At 37.2% G+C, this 27,552-nt stretch overlaps 3 protein-coding genes across 7 annotated transcripts; 2 read left to right on the forward strand and 1 right to left on the reverse strand.

The window, feature by feature from the left end:
* Positions 1 to 853: 853 nt before the first annotated feature.
* On the forward strand, positions 854 to 3,108 carry LOC121730564 (1,2-dihydroxy-3-keto-5-methylthiopentene dioxygenase). Its single transcript, XM_042119669.1, has 4 exons — positions 854 to 1,048; positions 1,270 to 1,436; positions 1,804 to 1,936; positions 2,764 to 3,108. The coding sequence occupies exons 1-4, from the start codon at positions 926 to 928 to the stop codon at positions 2,893 to 2,895; spliced, it is 555 nt and encodes a 184-aa protein (XP_041975603.1). The 5' UTR covers positions 854 to 925; the 3' UTR covers positions 2,896 to 3,108.
* A 275-nt stretch (positions 3,109 to 3,383) lies between these two features.
* Positions 3,384 to 26,726, forward strand: LOC121730568. 5 transcript variants are annotated; one of them, XR_006036126.1, is made up of 4 exons: positions 3,384 to 3,510; positions 4,232 to 4,318; positions 25,622 to 25,822; positions 26,161 to 26,726. XR_006036126.1 is itself a non-coding variant. In XM_042119677.1 (3 exons), exons 1-3 carry the CDS (start codon positions 3,467 to 3,469, stop codon positions 26,303 to 26,305), a joined length of 276 nt encoding a protein of 91 aa, XP_041975611.1. In that variant the 5' UTR covers positions 3,384 to 3,466; the 3' UTR covers positions 26,306 to 26,726. The 5 variants fall into 5 exon arrangements, 3 of the variants coding, with proteins under 3 accessions (XP_041975611.1, XP_041975609.1, XP_041975610.1); XR_006036127.1 differs by lacking the exon at positions 3,384 to 3,510 and adding an exon at positions 3,802 to 3,866; XM_042119677.1 differs by lacking the exon at positions 25,622 to 25,822.
* LOC121730565 (low molecular weight phosphotyrosine protein phosphatase-like) lies at positions 7,739 to 11,753 on the reverse strand. The gene is made up of 5 exons (XM_042119670.1): positions 11,644 to 11,753; positions 11,386 to 11,573; positions 9,175 to 9,336; positions 8,736 to 8,816; positions 7,739 to 7,901 (listed from the first exon to the last, which is right to left on the reverse strand). The coding sequence occupies exons 1-5, from the start codon at positions 11,678 to 11,680 to the stop codon at positions 7,854 to 7,856; spliced, it is 516 nt and encodes a 171-aa protein (XP_041975604.1). The 5' UTR covers positions 11,681 to 11,753; the 3' UTR covers positions 7,739 to 7,853.
* Positions 26,727 to 27,552: the final 826 nt, after the last annotated feature.

Below are 27,552 nucleotides of genomic sequence, written 5' to 3' on the forward strand. Positions count from 1 at the left end.
AAGGATCTCAAAAATCGAGCCAAAGATTATTTGAAAGGCAGACTTAGCAAATCTTACACGTTTAGCCGTAAAATTATAGATATGCTTACTTAAAATAAAATTCAAACGTCGTTCGAATTTCAAAAACGCGCGAACATTTTCCTGCACAAATTGGCCAAATTTATTTTCCGGTGCAATGTAGTTATCGCAAATCATGAAGTTAAAAGTTATTTTACCTGCGTTTCTATAAAATGGTTCTTAGTTCAATGATATAGGGCTGTCGGCGGTAAATTGAATCCGAACGCATTGTAGTCACCCATATTATGCGAGTCAGGTACACCTTAAATCAGACTTATAATATATCACGCGTTCTGAGCTGGATAATCTCCTAGGTACCTAGTTTTATAAGTTCCTCCTAATCCCGAACGTTGGTTCCCCGTAATCGACTAGTTTTGTCCACCGCATAAGTTGCCTGACGCTAACTCCGCTTAGATTAACTTTTAAATTAAGAATTACAGTGTGAAAATTTTAAGTTCCAGTCTATTTAGCGGTATCGCTATACCGTAAAAGCATTATATAAATAAGGTAAATGACTAGTAGATTGGACAGTACCAGTCATTGGAAAAAGCACAAAAACAATATTTATTAATGTTGCTTTAAAAAAATCCTGTTTTTAAAGTAAAAGAACGCCTGTTATTAAAGAAAAACAGTCAGTTTTTAAAGCAACATTAATAAATATGGTGTTTTTGTGCTTTTTCCAATGACTAGTACTGTCCAATCTACTAGTCATTTACCCTATAAAAAAAATATTTATCAGTTGACAGTCTTGACAGCTGACAGTTCACAGTTGACACATGACGAGTGACAACTGACAAGTGACAACACACAAAAACAAACCTTCGTTATATTTTTGCGTTTTACTTTTTGTTTATTTATAATTTAAAACATGGTTAAAGCCTGGTATATGGATAATGATCCCAGTGATCAGCGACTCGAGCATCATCGTACTCCCCCGGAGTTGATCTCGCTCGAGGATTTGTTCAAGAAAACGGGCGTTGAATATTTCAGTGTAAGTACAGGCTACTCATCACAGAATACCTACAAATTACTCATGCTACTCATCGTTACTTCATTACAATTTATCAGTTACTTATCTTTTACATAAATTAAATTTACGATAAGGCCAAGAACTTGTTAAGAGTTGTACTTGTTATAGCAACTAGTTTTAAAATCATTCGTTTTAAATTGAATTTTTTAATAATAGTTTTCGGAACTAAACCATTCTTTCAGTTGAACGTGAATACATTCAAAACTGACGGTGTACTCGACCAACTAAAGAAAGAGCGTGGATACACATATGAAGATGAGATTACTTGCTCCAAAGAATGTCTCCAGAATTATGAAGAAAAGTTGAAATCATTCTATCAAGAACACCTGCACACTGATGAAGAAATCAGGTACTTTTACACTTCATTTTGAATTATTTAATCTGTCTATCGTGGAAAAACGAGACACAATAGAATTTCCAGTGTGTCTTGATCACCGGTGGTGGTGACCGTATGGAGCTTGATAAAATAATCTGTAAAGCATAACTTATATTGGTGGAATTTGTATAAATTTTGGTATTACTTTAAAATGTAATATAAATAAATGTTTAATGCTTGGCTAAGTGAAAACAAAAGTCTGGAGATTTAAAAATTAGAATAAGTATAATCAATAGGTAAGTAGGTGTATAACTCACTAAGAAAAAAAATAAGCCCAAAGTTCCTAAACTTACAATATGTTGAAAAACTTAACTAGAAAATCAATTTTTCTCTATTTCAGGTTTGTGCTTGATGGATCTGGATATTTTGATGTGCGAGATGGGACAGATCAATGGATCCGCATCGCTGTGACGGCTGGAGACATGATTATCATACCAAGTGGCATTTACCACCGTTTTACACTGGATACAAATGTAAGTCAATAAATATTATCAGATTATAAAACCAAAAACAACAATGTTGTAAAGTTGTTAAGTACTTGTTTTTTATACATACAAAGTATATGAAATAAAATTTCAAGTTTATAGCTTGTTTGGCCTGTCCTTTGATCTATCACACTATTAATAATTATACTTATCTTGACACCAAGGCTATGCTTCTGTTGGTATTTACACAGTAGCTTTGACAAAACAAAATTACATATTACTTTTTCTTTTTTCATACTTACCAGTTACCAGACATTAATCCAAAAACCTTAAGAGCACTCTTGACTCAAAAAATCAAACATCGTCCTTCTCTCTTCACACTTACGCCCGTCTTTCATATGCCAGGTGAAAAAGAATGGTGCGGAATCATTGCCAAGTTAGTTTTACTTAAATAAAAGATGAACTATAATGATTATGAAAAAAGTGTTTTGAGCAAATTTAGGTTTTATCATTCCCTTTTATATATTAAAAACTATTAAAGAAAAGACAGCAAACTTCGAAGATCCAAGCAAAAATGTGTCTAAAACAAGGTTTTTTGTAAAAAAGAAACTATCGAGCATTTTTTCAGTAATTATGTTTTCGTCTTGAGCATTTAATCTTCATGAACTGAAGTTACTTGTGTCAAAAAAACAGTTTTCTGTACCTTACAGATTTTGAGATCTAGGTTTAAGTATGTAATCAAGTTAGGATCAGGTGCGCTCTTAAGGCTTAAAGATATTTTCATACTTAACTATTTTAGTAAAGATTTTGTCAGTAAAGCTGTTGATAAGTTTGAGATATTATTTACACTTAAAATATATACTTTTTTGCTTCAGAACTACATCAAGGCAAAGCGCTTCTTTATCGGTGAACCAGTCTGGCTGCCATACAACAGACCTGCTGATGAAATGGACTGCCGGAAGGAATACCTCGACAAACTGGACAAGGGCTTTGTCTCTGTTTACTAAAATCATATAAATTACTTGCATTCATTGTGATATTTATGTAAAAAGTTTTACACAAGTTATATTACTCAATTCTTTTTTTATAATGTCTATTCCAGTAAAATGGTTATTTTTTTCCAGTAATATTTGGCTTAGTATATGGCCAAAGGTTTTATAAAGTTAAGAGCATTATTTACTATTAGTGTTGGATGTTAAAAATAAATTGTTTTACCGCAAGTCAGTGATTTATTTTAAATTGTATTCAGAGCCATCTACCGGGTGTTTTGTTAAAATAAGACATTTGTAATTAGTTTCCAAAGGTGACAACAGATGGCGTTGATATGGATGAATGACAAAATATTTTAAATTTTTTGGATTATTTTTGTACGCATAGGGAAATTTGCTGAAAATCAAGAAAATATTTATCTAGTAATTTTTATGATTTGTCTTGAATTAATTTTCCTGCTTAATTATATTCTACAGTTGTGTAGGTAAAACAAGAAAAAGTAATTTCGGATACTGTCCTAAATCAAAAAATAATTGGTTTCATGGCCTACTTGATAACTGAATAACTGAAATATAACATTGAGATTATATGCATGTTGAGTTTAACAAATTTATAACAGCAATTTTAACAATGTAAGTCTTGTAAGTTGTATGTTTGTAATTATTTTTTGTCGTAAGATAGTTTGAATATTGTAACTTAACAATTTTATACCTACCACCTCCATTGCGTACTTGTATAATGGAGGTCAGTGCCTAGAACCCACTAGAACCAGAGACCTAGACATCTAGTACATAGCTGAATAATTTTGTAAAGAAAAGTATCTTTCAATTGCTATTAATATCCATACATCAAAATGTGACATATTTATAAAAGACAAAAATCTATTTTATAATAATTTATTCTTGTTTAAATTGTTTAAAATTGTAGTTTTTAAAATTAATAATGAAGTCAACTCAATAAAAAATTAACTGTCGCTGATCCTATTCAGGTATAAAGTATAATATTAAGTTAGTTCTGCTATTATATTTATCATAATTCTTGTATTATGTTTGAGTCACATTTAATTTGTTTAGCAAAAGCAGTACTTAAGTATTATTATGAACATAACTCAACATAACCATGACCTCAAATATTAACATTTATATAGCCTAGGCTCTAGGGGTATTATTCCACACAGAAATTTGCTTGGCAGCTGCTCTTATAAAATTTGCTTAGCAGGAGGTGCCTAGTTAACTTCTGTATGTTATAGGCTTATAACTCAAACTTCGATTATTATCATTAATACATGTATAAAAGTAATTCTTAAATCATAGAGTAAATATACACTTAAATATAATATTTTTATCCTTACAGCTTCAAACTTCATCAAACAGCAATCATGGGAGAAGGAATAATAATATTCGCACTGTGGTACGCGTTCCTTGGCTATATGTATTACAGGTAAGTAAATACTTTTAGTATTATTTCAATATGTATACAATGATATCATCAGGAACATTGGTTCTGCAGATAAACCTGCACAAAATGAAATCTGTCGGCTGTACAGTGTACTGGATGTAAGACGACTAAATTGTGTATCCGTCATTTGCGTAAAAAATATTTTCAATTGTAAATTTCCACCACGGCGCCCGGGTTTGGCGATTTTGGTTCAAAACCTACTCTAAACGCAACGCTCAAGTTTTTAAATATTGCTAGTGTCTTACAAATCTTACAACTAGATGTCGCTAGCAGTTCCATTTTTCAACATTATCGCTGATAAAATATTGTGATTTTTGAACAATAGAAACATAGTACAATCTCAGTACAATATATTCGATTATAATTTCATGTATGTTACCATAATAACTATCACGACGTGGAGACAATAATAATATGTGCTTTAGCATAGTAATTGGTACCTTAGCCATAGTTAAGTTGCCAATATCTTTTGGCACCGTCTATAGATTCTAGAAGACAATGTAATCATGTTTTTAATTACTTTGTGTATTAAATATGACGATAAATCTTTCAAAGAGCTGCGACGATGATGCATGCATAAGATAGGTAAAGATTTGCAATGCCAATGATACACGTGAGAGTTTCTATATTCTAGTTACAATTTAAAAACCAAGTTCCTCTTATAAATAATAATATTATGAAATAAATAGTTGTAGACGGATATCTACGAACAATAAAGTGGTACCGGTTTTTCATTAGGTATGGGTCGATACCGCACGGCTAGTCAACTAATCGTAAGCGCTATGTTGCAACTTCATCATCATCATCATATCAGCCTATAGTCGTCCACTGCTGGACATAGGCCTCTCTCAATGAACGCCAAGATGACCAATCTCCTGCTACTCGCATCCAACATGGGCCTGCAACTAAGCGGAGATCGTCGTCCCACCTAGTTGGAGGTCGATCTACACCCCGATTTCCAGCCTTGGTCTCCATTCCAGAGTAAGTTTACTCCAGCGATTGTCTGTTCTTCGAGCTACGTGACCAACCCAGTTCCACTTCAGCGTACTGATTCTCTGCACTATGTCGGTGACTTTAGTTCTTTGACGAATTGTTTCATTCCGAAGCTTATCCGCCAAAGAAACTCCGAGCATAGCGCACTTGCATAGTATCAAACTACGCTACTAGTTAGTAGTTACTACTAATACTAAAATGTGTACTGCGTAAGTGCGTTAGAAGCCATACACTGCCTTGTCATGTCTATCTGAGGCTTAATAATTAATCTAGCTGTTATTGCGTCGCATGAACTTGACCTACGTGCCTATTGTAGGATGACTAACTCCTAAATCGCCCTTCATCTTAATTTACCATATTAATTAGTAGTTAACTGACGTAGTTTCTACTATGTAGAAACTACGTCAGTTGGTATGAAAATACTTTGAGAGGCAGAAAAGTAAGTAGGCTTACATAGAATAGTTTCATTGTGGAAAACTGTATGCTTCCGGTGCGATATACTATTTCGACGCAAAAGAGTTCCGTGCGTCGACATCTAGTGTAATGAAAGAAAGTACCTAATAGTAGAAAAACTGAAAAGTTTTTAATGATTAGCAAAGCGTTTGTTTGAATTTCTGACGTCACGCGGCTTGTGGGAATGAAAATGTGTTTTCAGCGAAGTCTTCAATAGTTAATTCAGGTCGCCACACTTCACAGCGGTTTCCATTTTCCGATGAGAAAATGAGTGGATAAGTAGGTAGGCGTAATTTTAAGGCTGTGTATTATACGCCCTTGTAAACTATATATTATATAGTTTACAAGGGCGTCGCCAGCTTATGACTAGTGTCTAACCACGAAGCTAAAATAAAGGTTTAAACACACTAGGCCGAAGTTACGCGGCGTAAATTCCGCTTAAATAAATTTTTCATTTATTGCCATAACCGTGCATTGAACTAAGTTAATATTTTAACACATTGTATAAAATTCTATCACTGAGAGATCGATCGAGTGAGCGGATTTTTAAAATGTTGTATATTTATCGAGTTATTGAGAAAAAACTACTTTGGCGATGAATCCGCGTCGTTCTTTTTCACCTGGCATATGAAAGACGGGCGTGAGTGTGAAGAGAGAAGGACGATGTTTGATTTTAAGGGTTAGTCGCCCTCTTAAAATACATTGCGTTTACGCCGGCCTTAATTTAACTTCGGCCTAGTGTGTTTAGACACTAAGGGGCAATATTATGAAGGAAAAAGAACGCCTGGTACAGTCGAGAGGAGGTCGAGAGCATGACGCGTGAAAGTAATTAATCTGAGACACTTAAGCATAGTAAAAGGAGGAGAAGTAATTTATCTTCATACAAAGGCACCGCGCGCGGCTTGTACTATGGCGCACACATACAAGCCGCGCGCGGTGCCTTTGTATGAAGATAACTTACTTCCTCTCTTTTTACTATGACTTAAGTCTTATGTATAAATAGTCAGTACTCAAGATGCATCTCGGTCGCACTCGGACCGGATCGCATCTTAAGTAGGTACTGACTATTTATACCAGCCTAATTAATAAATGAGTAGGTACCTACAACAATCTATGCATACAATAACAATCGTCACTCTCTTGGCAGCGAGCAGTGTTGTGCAGTGTGCTGTGCCTGACCTATATTCTCACGTCTTCGTGGTCAGTCACAAAATCAATATCGGCGACCTAGACAGTATTGATGTTACGTCTGCCAGTTGCATAATGCATTTATATACAAGTCGCCGTCTACACTACGTACACTAAATCTAATTTAGTCCAATAATAAAGCTTATCCAAAGCGTAACCTAAGCGTAGCATCCAAAGAGAGACATTGTTCTACTTAGTTAGGCTGCACACAACTTTAAAATCTCTCGGTGAAACAGCAATCCCGTGACCCGTTTACTCCTCGCTACATCAACCTTAAATCCTTCGAGCCACGGGCCACCTTAAAATTGTACGCGGCCTATACAAGCCGGCTACACTGCAAACAACAATAATATAATTATTATCCCATCCAGACATACTTAATGCGATTTCAATTTAAGCGTATACAAATAGAATAATGCTACCAATTTAAATTGACTTGGAGACAGGAGAGGACCCTATTTTAAAACAATGAAATGTAGGTAAGTAATTAGGTATGTTAATGCATTATGCAACAACACACCCGCATTATGTAAATTAATATTTATCAAGAAAGAGATTAGTTAATTTTTATTTTTTGCTGTGAATTAGGCGATCAAAGTAATTAATTAACAGCAATAGCTAGAATCATTTAGCATCTTAAAAAGAAAATAACTTATGCATATTTTCTTTGTAATCTGTATTGGTATGTAGGACAGTCGTCCCAACGATTGTTATTTATGATTTATTGTATAGTATTTACATAATTAAATTAAAAATAAAACGACCATGAATATTTTACGCCTATTTGTACTTCTTGTATATAATATAATATTCTATTTAGAATAATTATTGAAATTCGTTATTCTCTAGCATTACATTTACTGGTATTCCCTGCTATGGAAGACTATTGGTCGTGATGGTGGCATTTCTCGAAGCCGTGGACGTCGGTGTCCTGAAAAAATATAAAAAAATAATTTATAATCAGCAAACATAGCATGACTACAGTAGAAATGAGAAATAATAGATTTCTTTTGTCCATTTGTCACTCTAGAGCAGCCTTTCCCAAAGTGAGCGATAACGCCCCCTTGTGGGCGCTAAAGATCTGATGGGGAGCAGTGTGGGACCCAGAAAAAAAATGGGGGCGTTGTGTAGAGGCTTGGGGGGTGATTTATTTCATCAGGATGCATTTTAAATTTAAACAGTGGGGGCACTAAAATATAACTTGTTCTTAAAGTGGACGGTAGATAAAATAAGTTTGGGAAACTCTGCTCTAGACTCTAGAGTCTAGAGTAAACTCAAGAGGTATCTCTTTATTCATAGAAAAAAAGTAAAACGCAAATTAAAACCGCCCCGTACACCTTGCACTCCGTTTAAATTAATTTTTATCAAAAATAGAGGGGGCAATCGGCGCATGTGTACCTACAAACTCAAACTCAAAATTTTTTATTCAGAATAAATTTTTTCAAATATTCTCTGAACAGTACAGTATTAACTATTTACGTTATATAATATAATACCTCTACCAATACCGTGAGTAGGCTTCAATAGTTATAGTAAATCTTCATGAGACCTACAACATACTGCAACGCGATACTAGAGCATAGATCTTGATAAGTAAGGAATTAAAGTTTGGCGACTGCGGCGGTACCTACGGAACTATTAGTCTGTGTTAACCCTTATAAAACTACAACATAAAATAAAACAAAAATTAACTTAAAAAAATATATTGATAGGTAATATGATAGTAACAAAATAATTGGAATGTAATAACTTATTTAACATTTCCCTTTTCTAAATGCTCCAAGAATCCTTTTGAACACCTGACTGACTGTTGGTAGCATTTCTCGAAGCCCGACGCGTCACTGTCCTAAAACAAAATAGTCAAGGGTGAGCTCAGAAACATGCTGAGGGTAGCATGGAGAGTACAAAGTTTTTACCATATTGGAAGGTAAAAACCTACACCATACATAAAGTAATAGACAGACTACGAAATAAAAGTGAGGGCAGTCTACTTATTCTTTTGGTGTCATACGAATGGTCGATTAATTATTATTCTTTTGAAAAACTTAGCACTCTCGTAAGATAGATAAGGTGTTGTTTGGCATGTAGTCAGGTTTTTCACCTGATCAGAGAGATGATATTAAAAAATATGATTACTGAATACTTTTAAAAATTCAATAATTTATTTTAAGTAAAAAGCTTACTTTTTATGATTAACTACTTACATAATAAGGATCCCTAATTATTCTGTCACCCTGAGGGTCAAAATCTCCGAACAGTAGCAATTTCGCTTTGGATCCCTTTGGCGCTTTCTTATTCAGGTCTCTCATGTTGGCTTCGTCCATGCCGAATATGAAATCATAATGATTAAAATCTGCTGATGTTATCTGAAAAATAAAATGTTTTTTCTTTGAATGGAACCAGATAAAAATGAATCACTCATTCGGGAGAAAGGTTCAAATTCTACTTAAATAAGCCTGCTTAGATTAAAATCGTAATATTAGGTTTTATAATCTTTAAAGATAGTATAGTTGAATATAGTTATAGTATTACTGTTAAAGTGATAAACAAAATTATTACTTCATTTTATGGCATCACATGCCATTTTACAAATGTTATAAGTACAAAATAAATATTTATAAATTCCTATAATTATAATGAAATATTACAATCATAATTAAATTTATTTTCTGTGTCATGAGTTTCTTAGAAGACATAATAAACAAAGGGCTAATTAAAAATTTATCATTCTGAATATGTAAACATGTACTACAGAAAAGGTTTTATTTTAAAACATATTCTTAAGAGTTTCCTATCAGTCTTCTAGGGTCATGTATTTGAATAATAAATTGTTCCCATCTCTTATATTGTTGTTACTAAATTTTAGGCCCTAAAGGTGTCGTTTGGCAGCGGACGACATGAAGCAACCGCAGACGACGTGTCGTCGCGACACTACTGGTTTCTATTAGAGATGTGCCGACTAGTTTTGTAGTCGGCGCCTAGTCGGCGAATAGTCGGCAAAAAGCGCCGACTAGTCGGCTTTTTACTTTTTTGCTATTATTGAAATTATATTAAAGAGAAACCTTGATTATTATTTATGTGTTCAGATCACACTCAATCAGTGTTTACACATTTTAAATTAAATGAAGTGTTTCTGAAATTACTTGCTAGTAAGGAGATTATTTTTGTAAATATAATTTTAACAACAAATTGAGTATGTATTATTAAATCGACATTTCATGTACCACTACATGAAATATTTACGGACAACCATCAACTGTATCATAGCTAAACAAAATAAAGTACCGTAGGTACGCGAAGTAAACATACTTAACACGATTCGACACATTTGCAGGCGGCGTGTGCGACGCGAAACAGCAGTAAAAAAGCGTTACGGAAACTTCCGAAACCATGATCGGCTTGGCCGATTAGTCGGCTTCTTTGCAGCCGACTAATCAGCTAGTCGGCCAAATTTATGATCGGCACATCTCTAATTTCTATGAAATACATCCAGTAATTTTGTTGCTCTAATATACAGGAACTTTACATTTTTGCAGAAAAACTTTCCGTATTTTCTTTCGCAGGACTCAGAATATATCTCCATACCTACTACCACAATTAAATCAATTAGGAGAAGAATTATCAAAATTGCTATCAATTAGAAGAACTTTGTTGTATGCCCAGAACAAAATATTGCCATATTACATTTGACCTTCAACAAAACATTCCAGACTATTATATTTAAGATCATAAAACTAAATATTTTTAGTGTCAACTTTTGTTGAGAATCATATTTTATGTATTTACTTAATCAAAATACATTGTGTAACTAATCAGCATTTAGAATATTACATTTTACGAGTCTATTATTATTATCAAAGACTGAAATTTTTATGTTTAATTATCTTACATTCTTTTATTGTATTTGTAGGTTGAATAGTACTAATTCATATTATTTTGTGATTCAGTCGCATTTAGAATACATAGCTACAAATCATAGAAATTCTTTGGGTTTTCAGTCTTGATGCTTCACCAATAAATATTGTGCTTAGCAAGTATACTTGTCAGAGTACAAGTATACTTGCTAACTAATATAGTCATCATCAGTCCAAGCATACTAGCAGGCATCTGGTATGGTCAGTGTGGTCAGCTACGACACAATAATAGCACACATTGAAGACAGGACATTGACGGGTGCAAATGAGCTTAGGTACGTCTAGTATAACCCACAACCTTTACATTTTGTGGTACATTTTACGGAAAAACTATCACGCCTATTTATTTGTGCTTTAACATAGTAATTTTTATTCTATGTAGATGTGTTATCATCAGTCAGTCAAGGTGTGACGACGCGAGCCCTCATAAAGCTCGGCTTTTAGCTAGTAATTATGAGGGTGTAATGATCATTCCCCAAAAAATTGATTACGCAATCTCACCTGTCTAGCTGTATTTGTGTAGGGTACTCCGTGTTTCTTCATAGTGTCTAGTGCTCGCCAGTCGGGCGGGTTGCCGACGTGCCAGCCGCCGATAGCCGCACTGTCTATCTCCCACTGATCCCCAATGTTCAAGTCGTTAACTGTCTTCTGGAACACTCCCTCGGCGATGGGAGACCGGCAGATGTTACCTAACGAGTATGCACTGATAAGATCCGTTTCTTAGCTCTAAATGCTCGAATTTTTATGTGCAATACTTACCTAAGCATATGAAGAGGGCTTTCTTTTTCTCAGACATTGGAAAACGTGGTAAATTGTTTGTAAACAAATAATTTTGCAAAGAAGTCAAATTATTTGAAGGTTGTTTTGAATGTCAAGTGCTTCCTGTCAGCAGTCAGCTGTCAAATGTCATTGTCTTTAATAATTGTCTCTGGCTTGGGGTTATTGTCTTTGGTTGATCTGATGGAGTAGGCTCCAAAGTTTTGAATGCATTTCCCAAATAGGCAAATACCCATCTTTTGGAGGCTGGCTGTATTTACTCAGCTGATGTAGAAACTATTACACGCGATAAAGTCGTTATTCTCAAGTAATGGGATGGGAATTACTATCTAATATTATTTATATCAGTAGAAATTTCAAACTATATACCCTCAAAGTTGAGGAAATACTTGCTCAATGTTACTTGCGTTATCATCATTAAAATGGATTAAAACGTTCCGTTTTGTTTAATCCATACCAGATGTCCGATGCTGTAAATATTATGTTTATCTTATGCGAATACATTTTGCTTTCATCTCGTATTCTAATTGCTTATGAAGACGTCATTTTTATACATACCTACTTAATAATATAAACATGACGTCTTCATAAGCAACTATTTAGTATATTAATTTCGATCAGGGCCGTCTCTAGCTCATGTGGCGCCCGTGTGCAAATATTACCCTAGCGCCCCCTAGCAAGCGCGCGGTCAAAATCAAATGGGTACAGAGTATAAGTACAGTTTGTCCGGCCGCTTAAGGGTGACCAGTGCCGATCCTAGCCAAATTTTCAGGTGGTGCAATAACCAAAAGTGGCGCCCTTCTAAATGAAAAATAGAAGGGTGTCACTTTTGGTTCAGCCAATCGGCAATCAGCCAAGTGCGAGTCGGACCCCCGCGGAAGCATCACTGCGCATCGCAGAGAAGTGGAGGAGAGTGTGCCGATCGGCGCTGAAATGCAGTGCTTTATACAGGGGTCCTACAGTCCTGTTTGGGCGGAACAGATAGGCACCCGGATAGACAGCTGCTCAGAAGCCCGCAGCATGCTTAGCGCTGCGTATGCTCACGCTGTGGTGAAGCGGCGTTGGCGCCGACAGGGTCCCCTTCGTGGGATCTGGAGGCTCGCGTGTTGTCGGAGGGTGTATCAACACACAGCCGAGTTTAAAAAGCGAGGAGAGCGGCACATTCAAGGGGCGCCCTTACCTTCGGCCATTACCTGGACCATACGGACAGGAGGAAACCATCACCTAGGTGCCACCACAGCCTGAAAAAGACGACTCAACGCAGCATATGCTTATTGTCTGAGCAACGAGCTGAGTTTTGCGCTGTCATTGGATTGGAGTTTGGACCTTATTACTTATAGGGAGGCATTTGCTTATACCCTCTGCGAAACTGTTTTGTTGCAAACGGAGGCTGCATAAAGAGAGCGGGAAGCAAATTAATACGCAGATCCTATGAGAAAGAGGCACGGAGGCGGTGCGACCGCAAGGGTGCCGTCAAGAGTACATTTGATTGTAATCTTGTGGTTGAGCGGCGAAACCGCGCGTACGCTCGAACGCATATAAGTCCAGTCTGACGTGAGTCACGCGGCTCTCATTTTGACGCCCATCTTGACGACTAATATAATCTTCATTTATGTGTTTTAAGATTCATTTCACGTTGAAAAATGAAGTTTATATTTATATTGCAAAAGCGCTCGGCTCGCGCCTTGCTAGTTGCTTTGCATTCGACAAATATAAGAAGAGCTCCAGATGCTTCACAAAATGTATGCAAACTGGAGTTCTTTTTACGTTGATCATTAAAGCGCGGCGGCCGACCAACGAGGGCGCGCGCCGAGTTCCGAGCGGCGCTCGGCGCCCCTAGGACCGCGGCGCCCGTGCAACGCACACCCTGCACCTAAGGGAAAGACGCCCCTGATTTCGATAGGTGTTATAACTTAATACACGTAGTAACGAGTAGGTACAAAAGAAGAGGGACATATTATAGGGCCATACGGCAGGCCTAGCCACCTGGTAGTCCTGGGTCCAGCCTCCTGGGACTCATGGAACATACCTACAATTTTCATAGCACAGTCAACTTTTGGGATCCGGTGTATCACCCTTTGACCTTTGCCAACACCGCATCTATCTTCGAACATTTTATACGGTCAAAATATAATATGTAGACGATAGACCTGAATAATAATAATTGATGACGCCATTTTCCATTTTCTCAGCTAGTTAGGTACGTTTTAACGCGACCATGTAAACACGAAATACTTACTAGCTGAGTCTACACAGAGTCTGTGGTTGACGGTTGTACAGCTGCTGCTCTCACAAATTCTAATTTCTAAGTTATACAAAATCTTTGCCTACTAACAGTAAACGTTTTTTATAAAAAATCTTTTTTCCTACTTAGATAAACTTTGCCCAGCAGTGGGAGTTGGGACACAAACGGCTAATTAAATAGATAGAATATAAACTTCCTGTAATACGAACGTAGGCCCGTGAGTCGTGGGTTGCCTACCACAACCCACAACCCACAACCACAGCTGACTTTACCGCTCCCACAATATGTTATTTAATGCACTTAATAATGTAACACATTACACAACGCATCTAATTTTACGTCTTACTGTCTACGTTTAGATGTTGCCCATAACTGGGTCCAAATCAAATTTTCGCGTAAAAACCATTTTCTGTGATGAAAACTACTGTAAGATTACAATGTTTAAGCTTAAAGAGGTAACAGACAGAATATGCACTTACTTATCTATAATATTTATGGATTATTATATTACGCGTGTACGCAATTTAGCTGTAACTAATCCTTCGCGGAATCAGACTCGTTTATAGCAACGTTTAAATCCTTAGTTAGTAGTTACTACTTAATATTTTTACTACTAATAATTTAGTTACTACTTAATAACGTCTGTCTGTCTATTACCTCTTCACGCACAAACCGCTGAACCGATTTTCCTGAAATTTGGTATGTAGATACTTTGAGTCCCGGGAAAGGACATAGGATACTTTTTATCCAGGAAAAAATTACGATTTTCGCGCGATAAAGAATTTTGGCGCAACGGAGTTGCGGGCGTCATCTAGTCTAATGTAATAGTCTGTGGGCGGAAATGTCTGCAATCTGCATTACTCCTGATTGTGCAGACTCGTCTGCAGTTCGTCATCCGCCGACATCCGGGGACCAATTTCCTTTCTATTAGGTCTAAATTCTATGTTAATCTAGCGTAGGAGCACTGTAGGAGGACTCGATAATTTGACGTAGGTACTAGGTAGCATGGTTGTGAGGAATATATTGCTAATTGCCATTAAATTTGTTAAAGAAACGTGTGTCGGGAGTCGGGACAGATAAAAATAACATGACAAAATTAATATACACAGCTAAATATACTGTAGACCATAATTATAGAACCTCCGCTTTTTGAAAGTTTGTTAAAACCATAGACTTATTTATATACTGTCGGTTAAAACATGCTAAATGAAATGACATTTAAAACGTGTATTTTATTATTTCTGTGCGGGGTCAGATGCCGAATTTCTACGTGTATTCTCCTCGATTTTAAATCTAGAAAAGCATCTGAACGAAGTATACAAGGTGGTTAGGCCACTGCTTTCAACAATGGTAATGATCAGGAAGCTGGTCTATTTATGATCAATAATTTACATAACTATCGCCAGTGTCCGTTACAGAAGGCGTAGGTTTACTGTCGCTATAAATCTAGACCGGACAGTCTAGGTGTACTAGGGTTGAAACATAAATAATTATACTGTATAACTTTCGACGCTAATTTTCGTAAAGAATTTGCATTTGCAGCAATTTTGTTAGGTTTTCATAGAATGCTGACTTACTTACACTCCAAATATTACGCCTTCATAAGTTCCTACTCACAATGAAATACATACTTGTATCCCTAATCTTTATCATTTACTTTAGTAATTTAAACACACATAGATAGATATAAAACAATATGAAAAAAGTTGCTCATTTTCTGCTCATGGTTTGCATGCTGGCAATAGACACCGCAATCTTTCGCGAATGCTTCTATTTAGATAAGTTGAAGTTGAAGATAAGTTGAAGAAAACTTCAGATGAAATTCACTTTTAATTCTTAACAATAGAACGGAAAATGCATAAAATATTTGTGTACTTACTTAATAGATGTGTAATTAAGTCTTTCATTAGTCTTCTTTTCCACAATTTCGTGTTCAAGCAAGAAAACTAGAGAGAAGATAATGAATAGTTTTGAGTTTTACAAATAAAACCCGTAACGGCCCTAGCAAAGGTTGTCGCCCGGATAGAAATAGATATAGAAATGTAATCGGCTGTCTACGCGGAGAGAGCCGCAATATAATCCGATACAAATAGAAAGTACACCACTAATGGTTTCAGGGTTCCCTACAAGCGAAACGTAGATAAAATACCAATTTGAGTAATCCACGCTTGCCATATGTGTTTGCTTAAACCGCTAAATCATTTTTTATGGGTAGACGTATTGTGTTGTTTTACCTGGAAAGGATATAAAGGATACTTATTCTGCCGCGGAAAATAGCGCGGTTCCCGTGTGATGCATTGCAGGAATAGCTGGTTTCACTATAGTCTATACTCTATAGGTCTATTCTAATTATTCGAATCTTAAATTGATTGTATAATTTAAGGGCGTCCCTAATCCCTATATGCCATGAAATGTGCTGAGCGGAACGAAGACAGATGTTGCTAAGAGAATAGGGTCTCAACAGAAAAATGACTCTCACATCGTATTTCTCTTTAATTCAGGCTTAGAACAGAATCATAATATTAGAATCATCGCACCTAAATCCTGGGTAGTTGGGGCAGCTATTAAAATAGTTATCATTATTGATAGCTAGAGAGCCCAGCGCTGGCGGCGAGCCAGGCCCTTGAGTGCGGCCACTGCCATGAATCAGGTGACGGTGTAGCAAAACAACGCTCATCCACTGAGCAGCGTCTTCAACGGCCTGTTGCTACTTGCTAGTAATATAGTATTGTATCAACTGTTACAGCAACTTCTACGGGCTCTGGGGGCGCTTTGTTTATGAACTTCAAGGCACTACAGTATACGACCAGGGATAAACGTATCAAAACAACACTTTTCTACTGAGCAGTAACTTCAACGTTGTTGCTAGCAATATTGGGTCTTGACTCTTTTTTTATGCGAGCAAATGGCCACACATTCTCACCACTGCAGCTCCTGTGTCGCCAGAATCAACAGTGGTAACCAACCACGAAAACCATTTGATATGATCTCAGGGGTGTCCGAGGGACACGCTAAATCTGTGTTGGGTCCCGCAACGAAATCAATTAGGTATAGAAGACGTCATAACTCTTGTAGCAAGCGTAGAAACTGCTACGGGCTCTGCGCTTTAGAAAGCTAAAATTTATGGCATTGCATCTGCAGAAAGTAAATTTTGACTGTTCCAATCACGACAGGTTTTTCTACATTGTTGCTACTTACTATAGCATCAAAATTCCCTAAACTTTGTATTGTAAAGTAGAGAATAGGACGAACCAGAAAATTGTCTACTGCCTTTATTGGTTCCATGTTGTTGTTATAGAAACAATTGCAAACTTATCTATAAATAAATTTACTTAAATTGATAATAATCGTTATATTATGTACTTATGCTCTGCAAATATGCAGTCTAGTCTATAAACAATTATAGCATTTATACTCTAATATTAGATGTGTTTAACTTACAACTAGGTACATCCATACTTAATATTATAAATGCGAAAGTATGTCTGTCTGTCTGTCTGTCTGTTACCTCTTCACGGTTCCCGCGCGATAAATGAGTTTTGGCGCAACGGAGTTGCGGGCGTCATCTAGTTATTATTAACCTCCTTATCAATAATATTTACACAGCGAAGCAAGGTCTGCTTGTTTTGTCTGGCACATTAGAAAAGTCACATGACAGACAAAAACAGCGAACCCTAAATTGTTAAGCAGTTCTTTATTAGTAAGAGATCTAAAGATATTATAGGCCTCGTTATTTTCTTACAGATGCAGATGGTATTAAAGTCAAAGCTGCTACACAATAATTTACATCCTCAATTTCAATATTACTGGATGCTCTAGGTTTAGAGCGTGGGTGCTAGACTAGTTACTAGTCTGCCTGGAATGTGGTTTGCCCGCTAGACCTAGGTATAAACTATAGGCATAGGTACAGTCACGGCTAGTACCGAATACGCTATTTTTCTGCAGGAAAGTTTTTTGTTAGCACACAGTGACAATTTACTGGGTTCAATATATTATTTTCCAAATACGATTATGTTATGTGGATAGCAAAGTTGGAACTTGAAAATTTTAGGTATCTAACATGATTTATATTCTAGACCTAGTACGTCTACCTTAGGTAGACTAGTTAGGTACAGCTAATGTCAGCAGCTTTTATATCGCTTCAAGCTTTCTAAACTCCGTTTAGTTGCCTTGACCGTCCATTTTACTTCACGTTGATAATAATTTCTAGTGTTATAACTTATAAAACATATTTTAGATTTAAGTTTATAATATACTGCAAATACTTCAATAATATTAACATAACACCTATTTCTATTCGACTTTATTTCAATTTTGTAAGATTTGCGCGCAAAGAAATAGAAGTTTTTTACAATGACACTTTGGCTGGTGTCCAAATCATTATATCAGCTGACTATCGTTTGTATTACGTTGCCAGAACTTCAGTTAAATTGTAAACTCGAAAACAATATCATAAACTATTTTCGGATATCTCTACGTAGAGTCTGTGATGTGATGGTATGTTTTTTTATTTATTTTTATTTGTTTTTTGTTATTCTTTTAGTGTTTCTTATATAACTTCCTATGTAATTAATAAAATTCAAATATTTTCTGCTATGTAATTTTGAACAGACCGCATTCTTAACCAGTTTATACAATTTTTAAAGCAAACTAATATCAACTGTTTAATTTCAGAGAAGAAGAATATTTTTGTACCAAAAATAATCAAAATGACCAGATAGCGAAAGAGAACCAAATTAGAACACAGGAAAAGAAAGAAGCAAAAACGGAGGAGACGGATGGGACAAAACAAGAAATAAATAAAACGGTTTTGGACGTAGAGGAAATAAAACAAGACATCAATGTGGATGTTGCCAAGACCGTCGAGACTATTTTAGATACCGACACAACTGATTCCGAATCCGAGAAAGCTGATGGAATTATCCACTTTTCCTAACAAAATATTATACTATTTTAGTACTATTTTTGGTCCTTAATTCCTTACACGGCACTTTTTTATTGTTTACACGGTGTTTGACATTATTTCTTGTACAGTTTTTGTTTATTAAATTTTTTTGAATATTCTTAAATGGCTACTTAAAAGGAATTAACTATTAAGTGACGCGGCCCCTATCCACTAAAACGTCGTCGGCAAGTTTTTAGTAGGAAGAGGCCGCGTTCACTACCATTTTTCGGGCACAGCAGAGACCCATATTACCACATACTTACTGGTAGGGCCCTCTACCCCCGCAACGAACAACCTCCTTCTTTTTGGAAGTCGGTTAAAAAGCAGCAAGCACACCGCAAAAAATAATTGTCGCGGATCGATCAATATGATCGACATACTTGTCCACTAGCAAAATGAAATTATTAGGTACAACTTGTAATAATATCATTTTGCTACTCTTCCTTCTCCTTCATCCTTTGGACTAGGATACCTTGAAATGTCTAACAATTCCAGTCTCTCTGTATGTCCATCAGAATTTAGTCTGCAAACGTATAGGTATTTCAACTATGTATTGACACCGTAGTATGTGTGCACTTTGAAGACGCTTCTAATTTATTTTCATGGTATGCCTGGTGAGTGGTGACCGGTCAAACTGCAACATTGTCGACAGTACATACTTAGTACAAATATCATCATCATCACACTTCTCGATGTTTCTTCAATCATCACTTTTTCGACCTGACAAGTGACTGAGAATGTCCCTTACGGACCATCACTTACTCCTTAGTACAACAAATAAATCTTATATATAAAATTCTCGTGTCACAATGTTAGGCCGCGTACTCCTCCGAAACGGCTTAACTGATTTTAACCAAATTTTATATGCATATTCAGTAGGTCTGAGAATCGGCTACTGGGTACTTTTTATATTGATAAGTGAATTTGTTGAATGAATAATAGTAAATTATTACAACTCGAGACTGACAGCGACCATTGTTTGTGCGACGGCCGACGGGATAGCGATGGACGTTGCCATGATGATACTTATTTAGTCACTTCAATAAAATAATACGGGCGAAATACTTTATATGGCAAAGAAGCGTTTGCCGGGACAGCTAGTATTTAATATATGTCGGATCGAGACGTGTAGCGCCATCTGCTGGCGGGAGTTTGCACAATTTCAAATATTCACTAAACCGTTAACTACAATCCTTGCTAAGAGAGGGCGCTTTATGTCAAGAAGCGCCATACGGATTTTAATGTAAACTTTCTTTCATTAGTTTTGCCATGTTGGCGAAACTTACACACAGTAGGTGTTTTGATGTTAACATCCTTTTACATTTTGATTTAAACTTGAATACGGTTACTGATTTGATTTATTAATTTGTTATGTAATGTTGGCAGACTATGTTATAACTTGAATACGGTTATTGATTTGATTTATTATTTGTTAAGTTATGTTGGTAGACAACGCTAACTTTCTGATTAGCTTGATCATGATTGGCGAGCTTGTACACAGTTACTAATTTGACTTTCTTTTACTACGTTAGCCATATTGTCAAGTTGCGAATTTGATTATGATCTTTACGTTGATGTGTTGGCAAACTTGTTCACTTTAGCCAATCAGATTTGAAAGATTGTGTAAAGTTAAATTTCGTTAAGTTGGTACACAATGTTAAGTTTGTGATGATTGGTGGAACGCAAGCCGAAAAGGCTTGGACATGCTTCTTGGCTGGCTTGGGTGTTAACATTTTCGAAAAAACTAAAAAAAGGAACACATTCGGTTCGGGAGCCTACCAAAGGATAGCCACCAAGAAACTTGTCTGTTCCCGTGATCAAAATGTCCGAGGATCAAGAATGCCCTGATGTACCTGCTTTGGCCTCTCCTGTTCCGACATCAGAACTGGGATTAAATCGGACTTCCGACGAAGATTCACGGGTGAGCGAAAATCTTCTGCGCACGCTGCTGGAAGCCCAAAACCAGAATATGCTGGCCCTATCAACGCCATGCACCCCGTGAGTAAACGCAAAGTTATTTTACCGGATTTCGATCCCGAAAAACCGGACGCCGACGCACGTGCGTGGTGCACGACCGCAGAGTTGTGCCTATCTGATCAGGTTTTAGAGGGTAGTGCACTTATTCTTGCCCTCAGCGGTGCGCTCAAGGGGAACGCGTCACGGTGGCTATCCCAAATATCATTTGCGGGAATGACTTGGCGCCATTTTAAGGAAATTTTCCTATCCCGATACGGCGCCATAGAAACGCCTGCCGGAAATCTGATTAATCTTCAGAACGACAAACCCAGAGTCGACGAGAATATGGCGTCCTACGCTGCGCGACTCTTCACCACATTGATGGCCCGATTTAAGGACTCCTCGGCGGAGGAGATAATTTTATCCATGGTGTTAGCCCACGTGTCTCAGTTTGATGGAAGACTGAGACGCATCGCGTTTACCACTGAAATCAAGAGCCGGGAGCAAATGCAGCGGGAACTACAAGCATGCTCCTATCCCAAGAGGAAGACTGAAGACCACGTGGCCGACGTATCGAAGCGATCGAGAGCGTCCGTCGCGCCCACCCCTCCTCGATGCTTCCGATGTGGGCGACAGGGACATCGCAGTACCGACTGCCGCTCCATGGACTCCGAAAGATCATGCGATCGTTCCAACACTTCTGCTTCTACTCATACCAAGCAAAGACCAAACCCGCCCGGCGTCAGATGTTACAGGTGTAATGTCTTCGGGCACTATGCATCCAAGTGTCCCCGGTCTCCTCTTCCTACTGCTAGGAAGAATGGTGGTAACAACGGCGGCGAGAGCGAGCCCGGTGACAGCGAAGCCAGTGCGACCTCCAGCATCGACAGCCAGCGTCGGGTGGACCTGTGCTGCACCAGTGACCCTGCTGGATAACTCAGCATTTCTGGTGAGCGTTTTAATGTTCTATACGATTCGGGCACAGAATGTTCTCTCATTAAGAATCTATTGCATCTAAGATTTTGATTTAAGTTTTCGGGAAAGCGACAAAGTAATACTGTGGCTTTGACTGGTATTGGACAAACTTTTCTATACAGTATCAAACAGATTTTATGTAAAGTTGTAATTGATAACTTAAATTTAGAGGTTTTATTCATATAGTGCCTGATAAGAGATATTAGATATTGTGTTTTACTTGTGTTAGTGTTAATTTGGTCAATTCAAAAGTCTCTGTCAATTTTGATGACATTCAAACTGATGCATATTTGGAATACAAACAACAGTCAATTAATGTGCCGCAGGAGTTTAGGGGCTCAGTTTCAACAGGTTTTGCTACTTCGCGCGTCACTTAGGCGAGTCCGCTCTAGTTACTAGTCGGAAAAGTCGCTCAACTCCTCGATTTAATAACTGTTGATGATAATAATGAGACAATTGACATAGATGCAATAAGAGAACAAGCGTCCCGAAATATAGCTTAAAGTGCTAGTTATGATAAAGCTAGATGCTGACAGTAATAAAGCTCTAATCCAGAAATGAGTAGTTAGTGATTTAGTTCTTATTGAAAATGATAAAAAGAAACCTTTTTAAAGTTATAAATTAACCTTTAAGAGAATTTACAAATATGCTCACGATATAGTCAGAAAGAGACCCGATCAACAAGTGCCCTTGTATTAGATATGTGATAATGTGATAATGAGGATGGTGATGAGGATATTGATAGTCATTAATCTAGTCGGCCGAAGGACTGGCCACTGCCGACGTACTGGCGTTACACATCTGCCGAAGGACTGGCACCGCCGACGTACTGGCGTTATACTTCTGCCGAAGGACTGGCACTGCCGACGTACTGGCAACACACACTATCAAAGGACTTACCAATGCCGATGTACTGGCAACACACTACTATCAAGGACTTACCAATGCCGATGTACTGGCGATTTTTGTTTAAAGTGATGCCCAGATTGTTAATGTTCATTATACTAAAAGGAATACTAAGGCTCTTTTATCGTAACAACTGTGTTGATCGTGGTGTCTTGATGATTTGTTACAATAGCCTAAAAGCACTGAGATAAAAATATGTTACATTTGAGGTTTTATGATGTTTTTTTTGTTTCAAGTAAGAGAAATCTTAACTTTCTAATTGATAATATACTGTGGCAGGATAGCCGAACAGATTACTGTCTATGCTTTTGTCTTGTTTACAGATCAGTCACACGCGGACGTGTGAAGGTCTTGATGGCCGTGTCGGATCGAGACGTGTAGCGCCATCTGCTGGCGGGAGTTTGCACAATTTCAAATATTCACTAAACCGTTAACTACAATCCTTGCTAAGAGAGGGCGCTTTATGTCAAGAAGCGCCATACGGATTTTAATGTAAACTTTCTTTCATTAGTTTTGCCATGTTGGCGAAACTTACACACAGTAGGTGTTTTGATGTTAACATCCTTTTACATTTTGATTTAAACTTGAATACGGTTACTGATTTGATTTATTAATTTGTTATGTAATGTTGGCAGACTATGTTATAACTTGAATACGGTTATTGATTTGATTTATTATTTGTTAAGTTATGTTGGTAGACAACGCTAACTTTCTGATTAGCTTGATCATGATTGGCGAGCTTGTACACAGTTACTAATTTGACTTTCTTTTACTACGTTAGCCATATTGTCAAGTTGCGAATTTGATTATGATCTTTACGTTGATGTGTTGGCAAACTTGTTCACTTTAGCCAATCAGATTTGAAAGATTGTGTAAAGTTAAATTTCGTTAAGTTGGTACACAATGTTAAGTTTGTGATGATTGGTGGAACGCAAGCCGAAAAGGCTTGGACATGCTTCTTGGCTGGCTTGGGTGTTAACATTTTCGAAAAAACTAAAAAAAGGAACACATTCGGTTCGGGAGCCTACCAAAGGATAGCCACCAAGAAACTTGTCTGTTCCCGTGATCAAAATGTCCGAGGATCAAGAATGCCCTGATGTACCTGCTCTGGCCTCTCCTGTTCCGACATATATATTTCTTTCTACGGTGAAAAAAAAAAAACAAACGGCCGCACTCAGAAAAGTTTAATGATCATAAAACTTCAATTTAATAAAGGGTTTTAAGTGTAAGTACTCACATACGGTTTTGCTCGATCGAGCGATCACGTAGAGTAAAAACCACGGCTCGGGCTTTCGTCCACACATTCAGTATTGCTCGATAGTTTTACTCCATTTCGAAGGAAATTAGCTACGAGTGCTACGACTAATAAAAACTAAGGAAGAGTAACTTTGTCAAGCCGGCTCGATTCGAGCCTTCAAACTGGCTCGATGCGAGCCATCGAGCTGTGCGTTTTGCGGTCCACACGGTGGTTTTTGCTCGATTTCGAGTAAAACTATCGAGCAAAACCGTATTTGAGTACTGAGCATTAGAAAGCATTTTTCTTTTTTTGTTCTTCTACTGTGGCTTGGTAATTTCCATAGACACCGAGCGACTATGTTGTTAGCAATAATTTAAATATGATCCGTGGCGTGGTGTGTACTCAACGTATTAGCACAAAACATGCTAATGGATTATGCAATGGAACAGCAAATGACGGCTACATGAAAATTGAAGATACTCTTTACTAAACTTTCTGGTATTTTCTGAATTTCATATCATAAGTAGAGTCGATAATCCGATATTATTCGAGAAATGCTTAAAAATTTACATTTTTTGGCGGAAAGAAATGTGAAAAAATGAAAAACGGATAACTAAATCCGTTGTCTATTACCACGTAGATTTGCGACTGCCATGTCACATGGGGGGGTCATGGGAGCCACGACACCCCCTGTACGACTGGATCATAGGTGGCCACTGCAATTTTATTTTATTTCGCTGCAGTGGAGGACCCTTGCAATCTACCCCATGAAATGTTATCTGTCGTCAAAAATTGACAAACACACTTTCACGTTCCTTTATGATATTATATATAGCTGTCTGCGACATGGTGACCCTGGGACAAGATTTTTAAATGTCCGTATCGATGCCCGAGCACATACGACATTCTCGCAAGATGGTCTATCTAGTCCAGAGGAAAGAACTAGTCAATACGTATGGGACCAACTATGTGCGGGTTTCCTCACGATGTTTTCCTTCACCGTACGAGCGTCCGTATTATGTACTTGAGATCAGAAAATGTCTTATAGGTACACGCCTCCACCCGGGTTCGAACCTGCACCCTCTAGGAGTGCGAACCGAAGATCTGCCCATTAGGCCACGGACGCTCTCTTTTTATTAAATGCTTTAATATTAAAGCAAAAAAGGCAGGTGTTCCTAGAACATGGTATGACTGCATCATGTTTGCACGCTGCAATTAGCAATGTTTGTGCGTCACGTCGAGTTACTTCACACGTCTAGCCTGAGGTGATAACTTTGTTATGAATTATTGAGTTATTCCGTGTACAACCTTCACGTTTAATTTAATTGCTCCTCTATTCTGTTCTTCTTTGATGTAAGTGACACACAATAAACTAAATAATGACTAGGCCCAGATTGTGTCTTAATTTGTCCTAGTCTAAGCCCCAGTCGGCTTAAAAATTAGTGTCATAAAGACAAGGACATAACGGATGCACATGTAAATCTTTTTATCAGTAGTGCAGGGGTATAACATTTTCCCCAAGCCTTTAACCACGAAGGTAATGTACCTATACCTCCTATTCACTCCTTCGGTAAGATGTCCTTAAGGGATCCTCAGATCAATCCCTCAGCCAAAACTCAAGTTTTCAAACGTAACATTTAAAGCCTCCATTATAAGAACTAGACCTAAGATTAAATAGTTACACTTTTTATTTCAGACGTCGTCTGCCGTACCAACAAACACAAGTAGAAAGATCTGAGTCGATAACAGCTTCTCGACTGCATGGCATGATTTAGAAGCCCTATTTAGAAAACCTAATAAGGAGACCAACCTGCAAAAACCAAATGTTAAGCATTCTTCGAATGAGGAAAATGGTATTCTAGATGATAACAGAAGATCTTGCGAAATTGTACCTCAGGTGAAATTGTGTACAATAAATTTTGTATTCATAAATAGATCGTGGTTTTAATGGAGATTCTCCGTGCCAAGACAACAAACCATTCATATGGCTTGTATCAGCCGAGAACTCGCATATCCAACGTTTCCAAAGTCCAAACTTCCTAATGTCCTTGGGTACTGTCATCTCAGATATTATGATAATTAGATTTAGGATTTAGTCAGAAAGTCTTACTACTATTCTTGAGACCTAGTATAAGAGACAGTTAACTACGAAAAGTGAAGCTAATCTGTTCCCAAACCCTACAATTTGTTATTTCGTTCCTATCAATTAACTTTCCTATTTTGTTGTTGTTTCAGACGTCAACTGCCATTTCAAGAGAACGCCCCCGAAATCCGGTCTATCCTGCGACCTCCCACCCAGTTGGCTGTAACTTCGGAGCCGTCGCAACCCTGCTCCTGTCGACCCCAGAACAGATGCTACAGAATGGAAACTTCTGGTTAAATCTGGAAAATAAAGAAAATGTATTGAAGACGCTAGACGATTTTGAAAAACAATAAAGCGTCCGTACAACCGTGCCCTGTCACTTCAGCACAGATTCAGAATGGAAACTTCTTGATAAGTCTGGAGAATAATGGAAGAGAAAATATGTTAAAGATAGACCATACTGTTAAAGGAAAGATGCTTAAGAAAATAAAGAGCAAGTAAATCACAAGAATGCGCAAAAAAACAACACAGAAAGTATGGATGCATTGCATCATGAATAATGTTATGTAAAATAAAGTAAAATATTATTTACTTAATACAGAAACTAAAAAATTGTGTAGGATCAAGAAAAAAAGCTTTAAGAGATCATAACTTGAAAGCAGTTGGATACAGCAGATTTGGAATATACGTAAGATTACAACAAATTGAGATAACATTTTTAAAAAACGCCGTTAATAAATTGAATTTTTAAAGGAATCACAGACTGTCATGGAGCTACTTTTGAAAAGTGTTTGAAAAGGAAAAAAGTTCATAAAATAACACCCGTAATAATGCTAAACAACTTTTGTTGGTAGGTAGAGCTTCCGATGCTAGAATAGTGAGAATATAAACATTCACAAATAGATCGTTTTAATGTCGGATTGTGTGTGCCAAGACAATGATATATATGACCGCCGATGATATTCGTTATTTTCAATTTTGCGGCAATTTGAGGAGCTATTTTCATATTTTTGACCTAGGAAATAATATAAATCAGATATCTGAGTAACTACGAGTATATTATCTATTTAAAGCCATTATTATGAAGCTGCTTACCATGACTCTACATTGGTGCCAAAGCTTATAAAACACAATAATACAATAGGATTTACTGTGGTCTAGTTTGCAGTAATCAAGGTTAAGAATCAAGGAATGGAATTGTAGGTCTAAAGGCCGATTTCTTAGACACTTAATCTCTCACGTTTTTTTCGAGTCTACAATAATTCCTACCACCGGTTCGAGAATACCCAGCTAAAGAAATTCGGGCCTCATAAGATTTTAGAGCATTTGAGAATTTCCTCCTAAAGCCAGTACCTACGCAGTGTCTCTGTATGCAGCAGTTGCACAACGTACCGTATTCAAAGACATTCACCCTAATTTACGGAAGTGTTATAGGATTTAGAAGGTAAGGCACTTATTATCCTGCAAGAAGCCACGCCTACCCTAACTACTTTACCCTGAAAAGTGTGGAGTAATATTTTTTTTATAAAATAAGGGGGAAAACA

The sequence above is a fragment of the Aricia agestis genome, chromosome 9 (genome assembly GCF_905147365.1).
Source record: "Aricia agestis chromosome 9, ilAriAges1.1, whole genome shotgun sequence".
NCBI classification, from domain to species: domain Eukaryota; kingdom Metazoa; phylum Arthropoda; class Insecta; order Lepidoptera; family Lycaenidae; genus Aricia; species Aricia agestis.

Bases quoted from the DNA above. Each gene is read 5' to 3' on its own strand.
- LOC121730564 (XM_042119669.1), top strand. From the start codon at position 926: ATGGTTAAAGCCTGGTATATGGATAATGATCCCAGTGATCAGCGACTC. The intron at 1,049-1,269 runs GTAAGTACAGGC...CCATTCTTTCAG, and splicing joins CGGGCGTTGAATATTTCAGT to TTGAACGTGAATACATTCAA. The intron at 1,437-1,803 runs GTACTTTTACAC...TCTCTATTTCAG, and splicing joins CACACTGATGAAGAAATCAG to GTTTGTGCTTGATGGATCTG.
- LOC121730568 (XM_042119675.1), top strand. From the start codon at position 3,467: ATGCATGTTGAGTTTAACAAATTTATAACAGCAATTTTAACAAT. The intron at 3,511-4,231 runs GTAAGTCTTGTA...TTATCCTTACAG, and splicing joins ATAACAGCAATTTTAACAAT to CTTCAAACTTCATCAAACAG. The intron at 4,319-18,580 runs GTAAGTAAATAC...GTTTAATTTCAG, and splicing joins CTTGGCTATATGTATTACAG to AGAAGAAGAATATTTTTGTA.
- LOC121730565 (XM_042119670.1), bottom strand. From the start codon at position 11,680: ATGTCTGAGAAAAAGAAAGCCCTCTTCATATGCTTAG. The intron at 9,337-11,385 runs GTGAGATTGCGT...TTTATTTTTCAG, and splicing joins ACACAAATACAGCTAGACAG to ATAACATCAGCAGATTTTAA. The intron at 7,902-8,735 runs GGAAATGTTAAA...ATATTTTTTCAG, and splicing joins TCTTGGAGCATTTAGAAAAG to GACACCGACGTCCACGGCTT.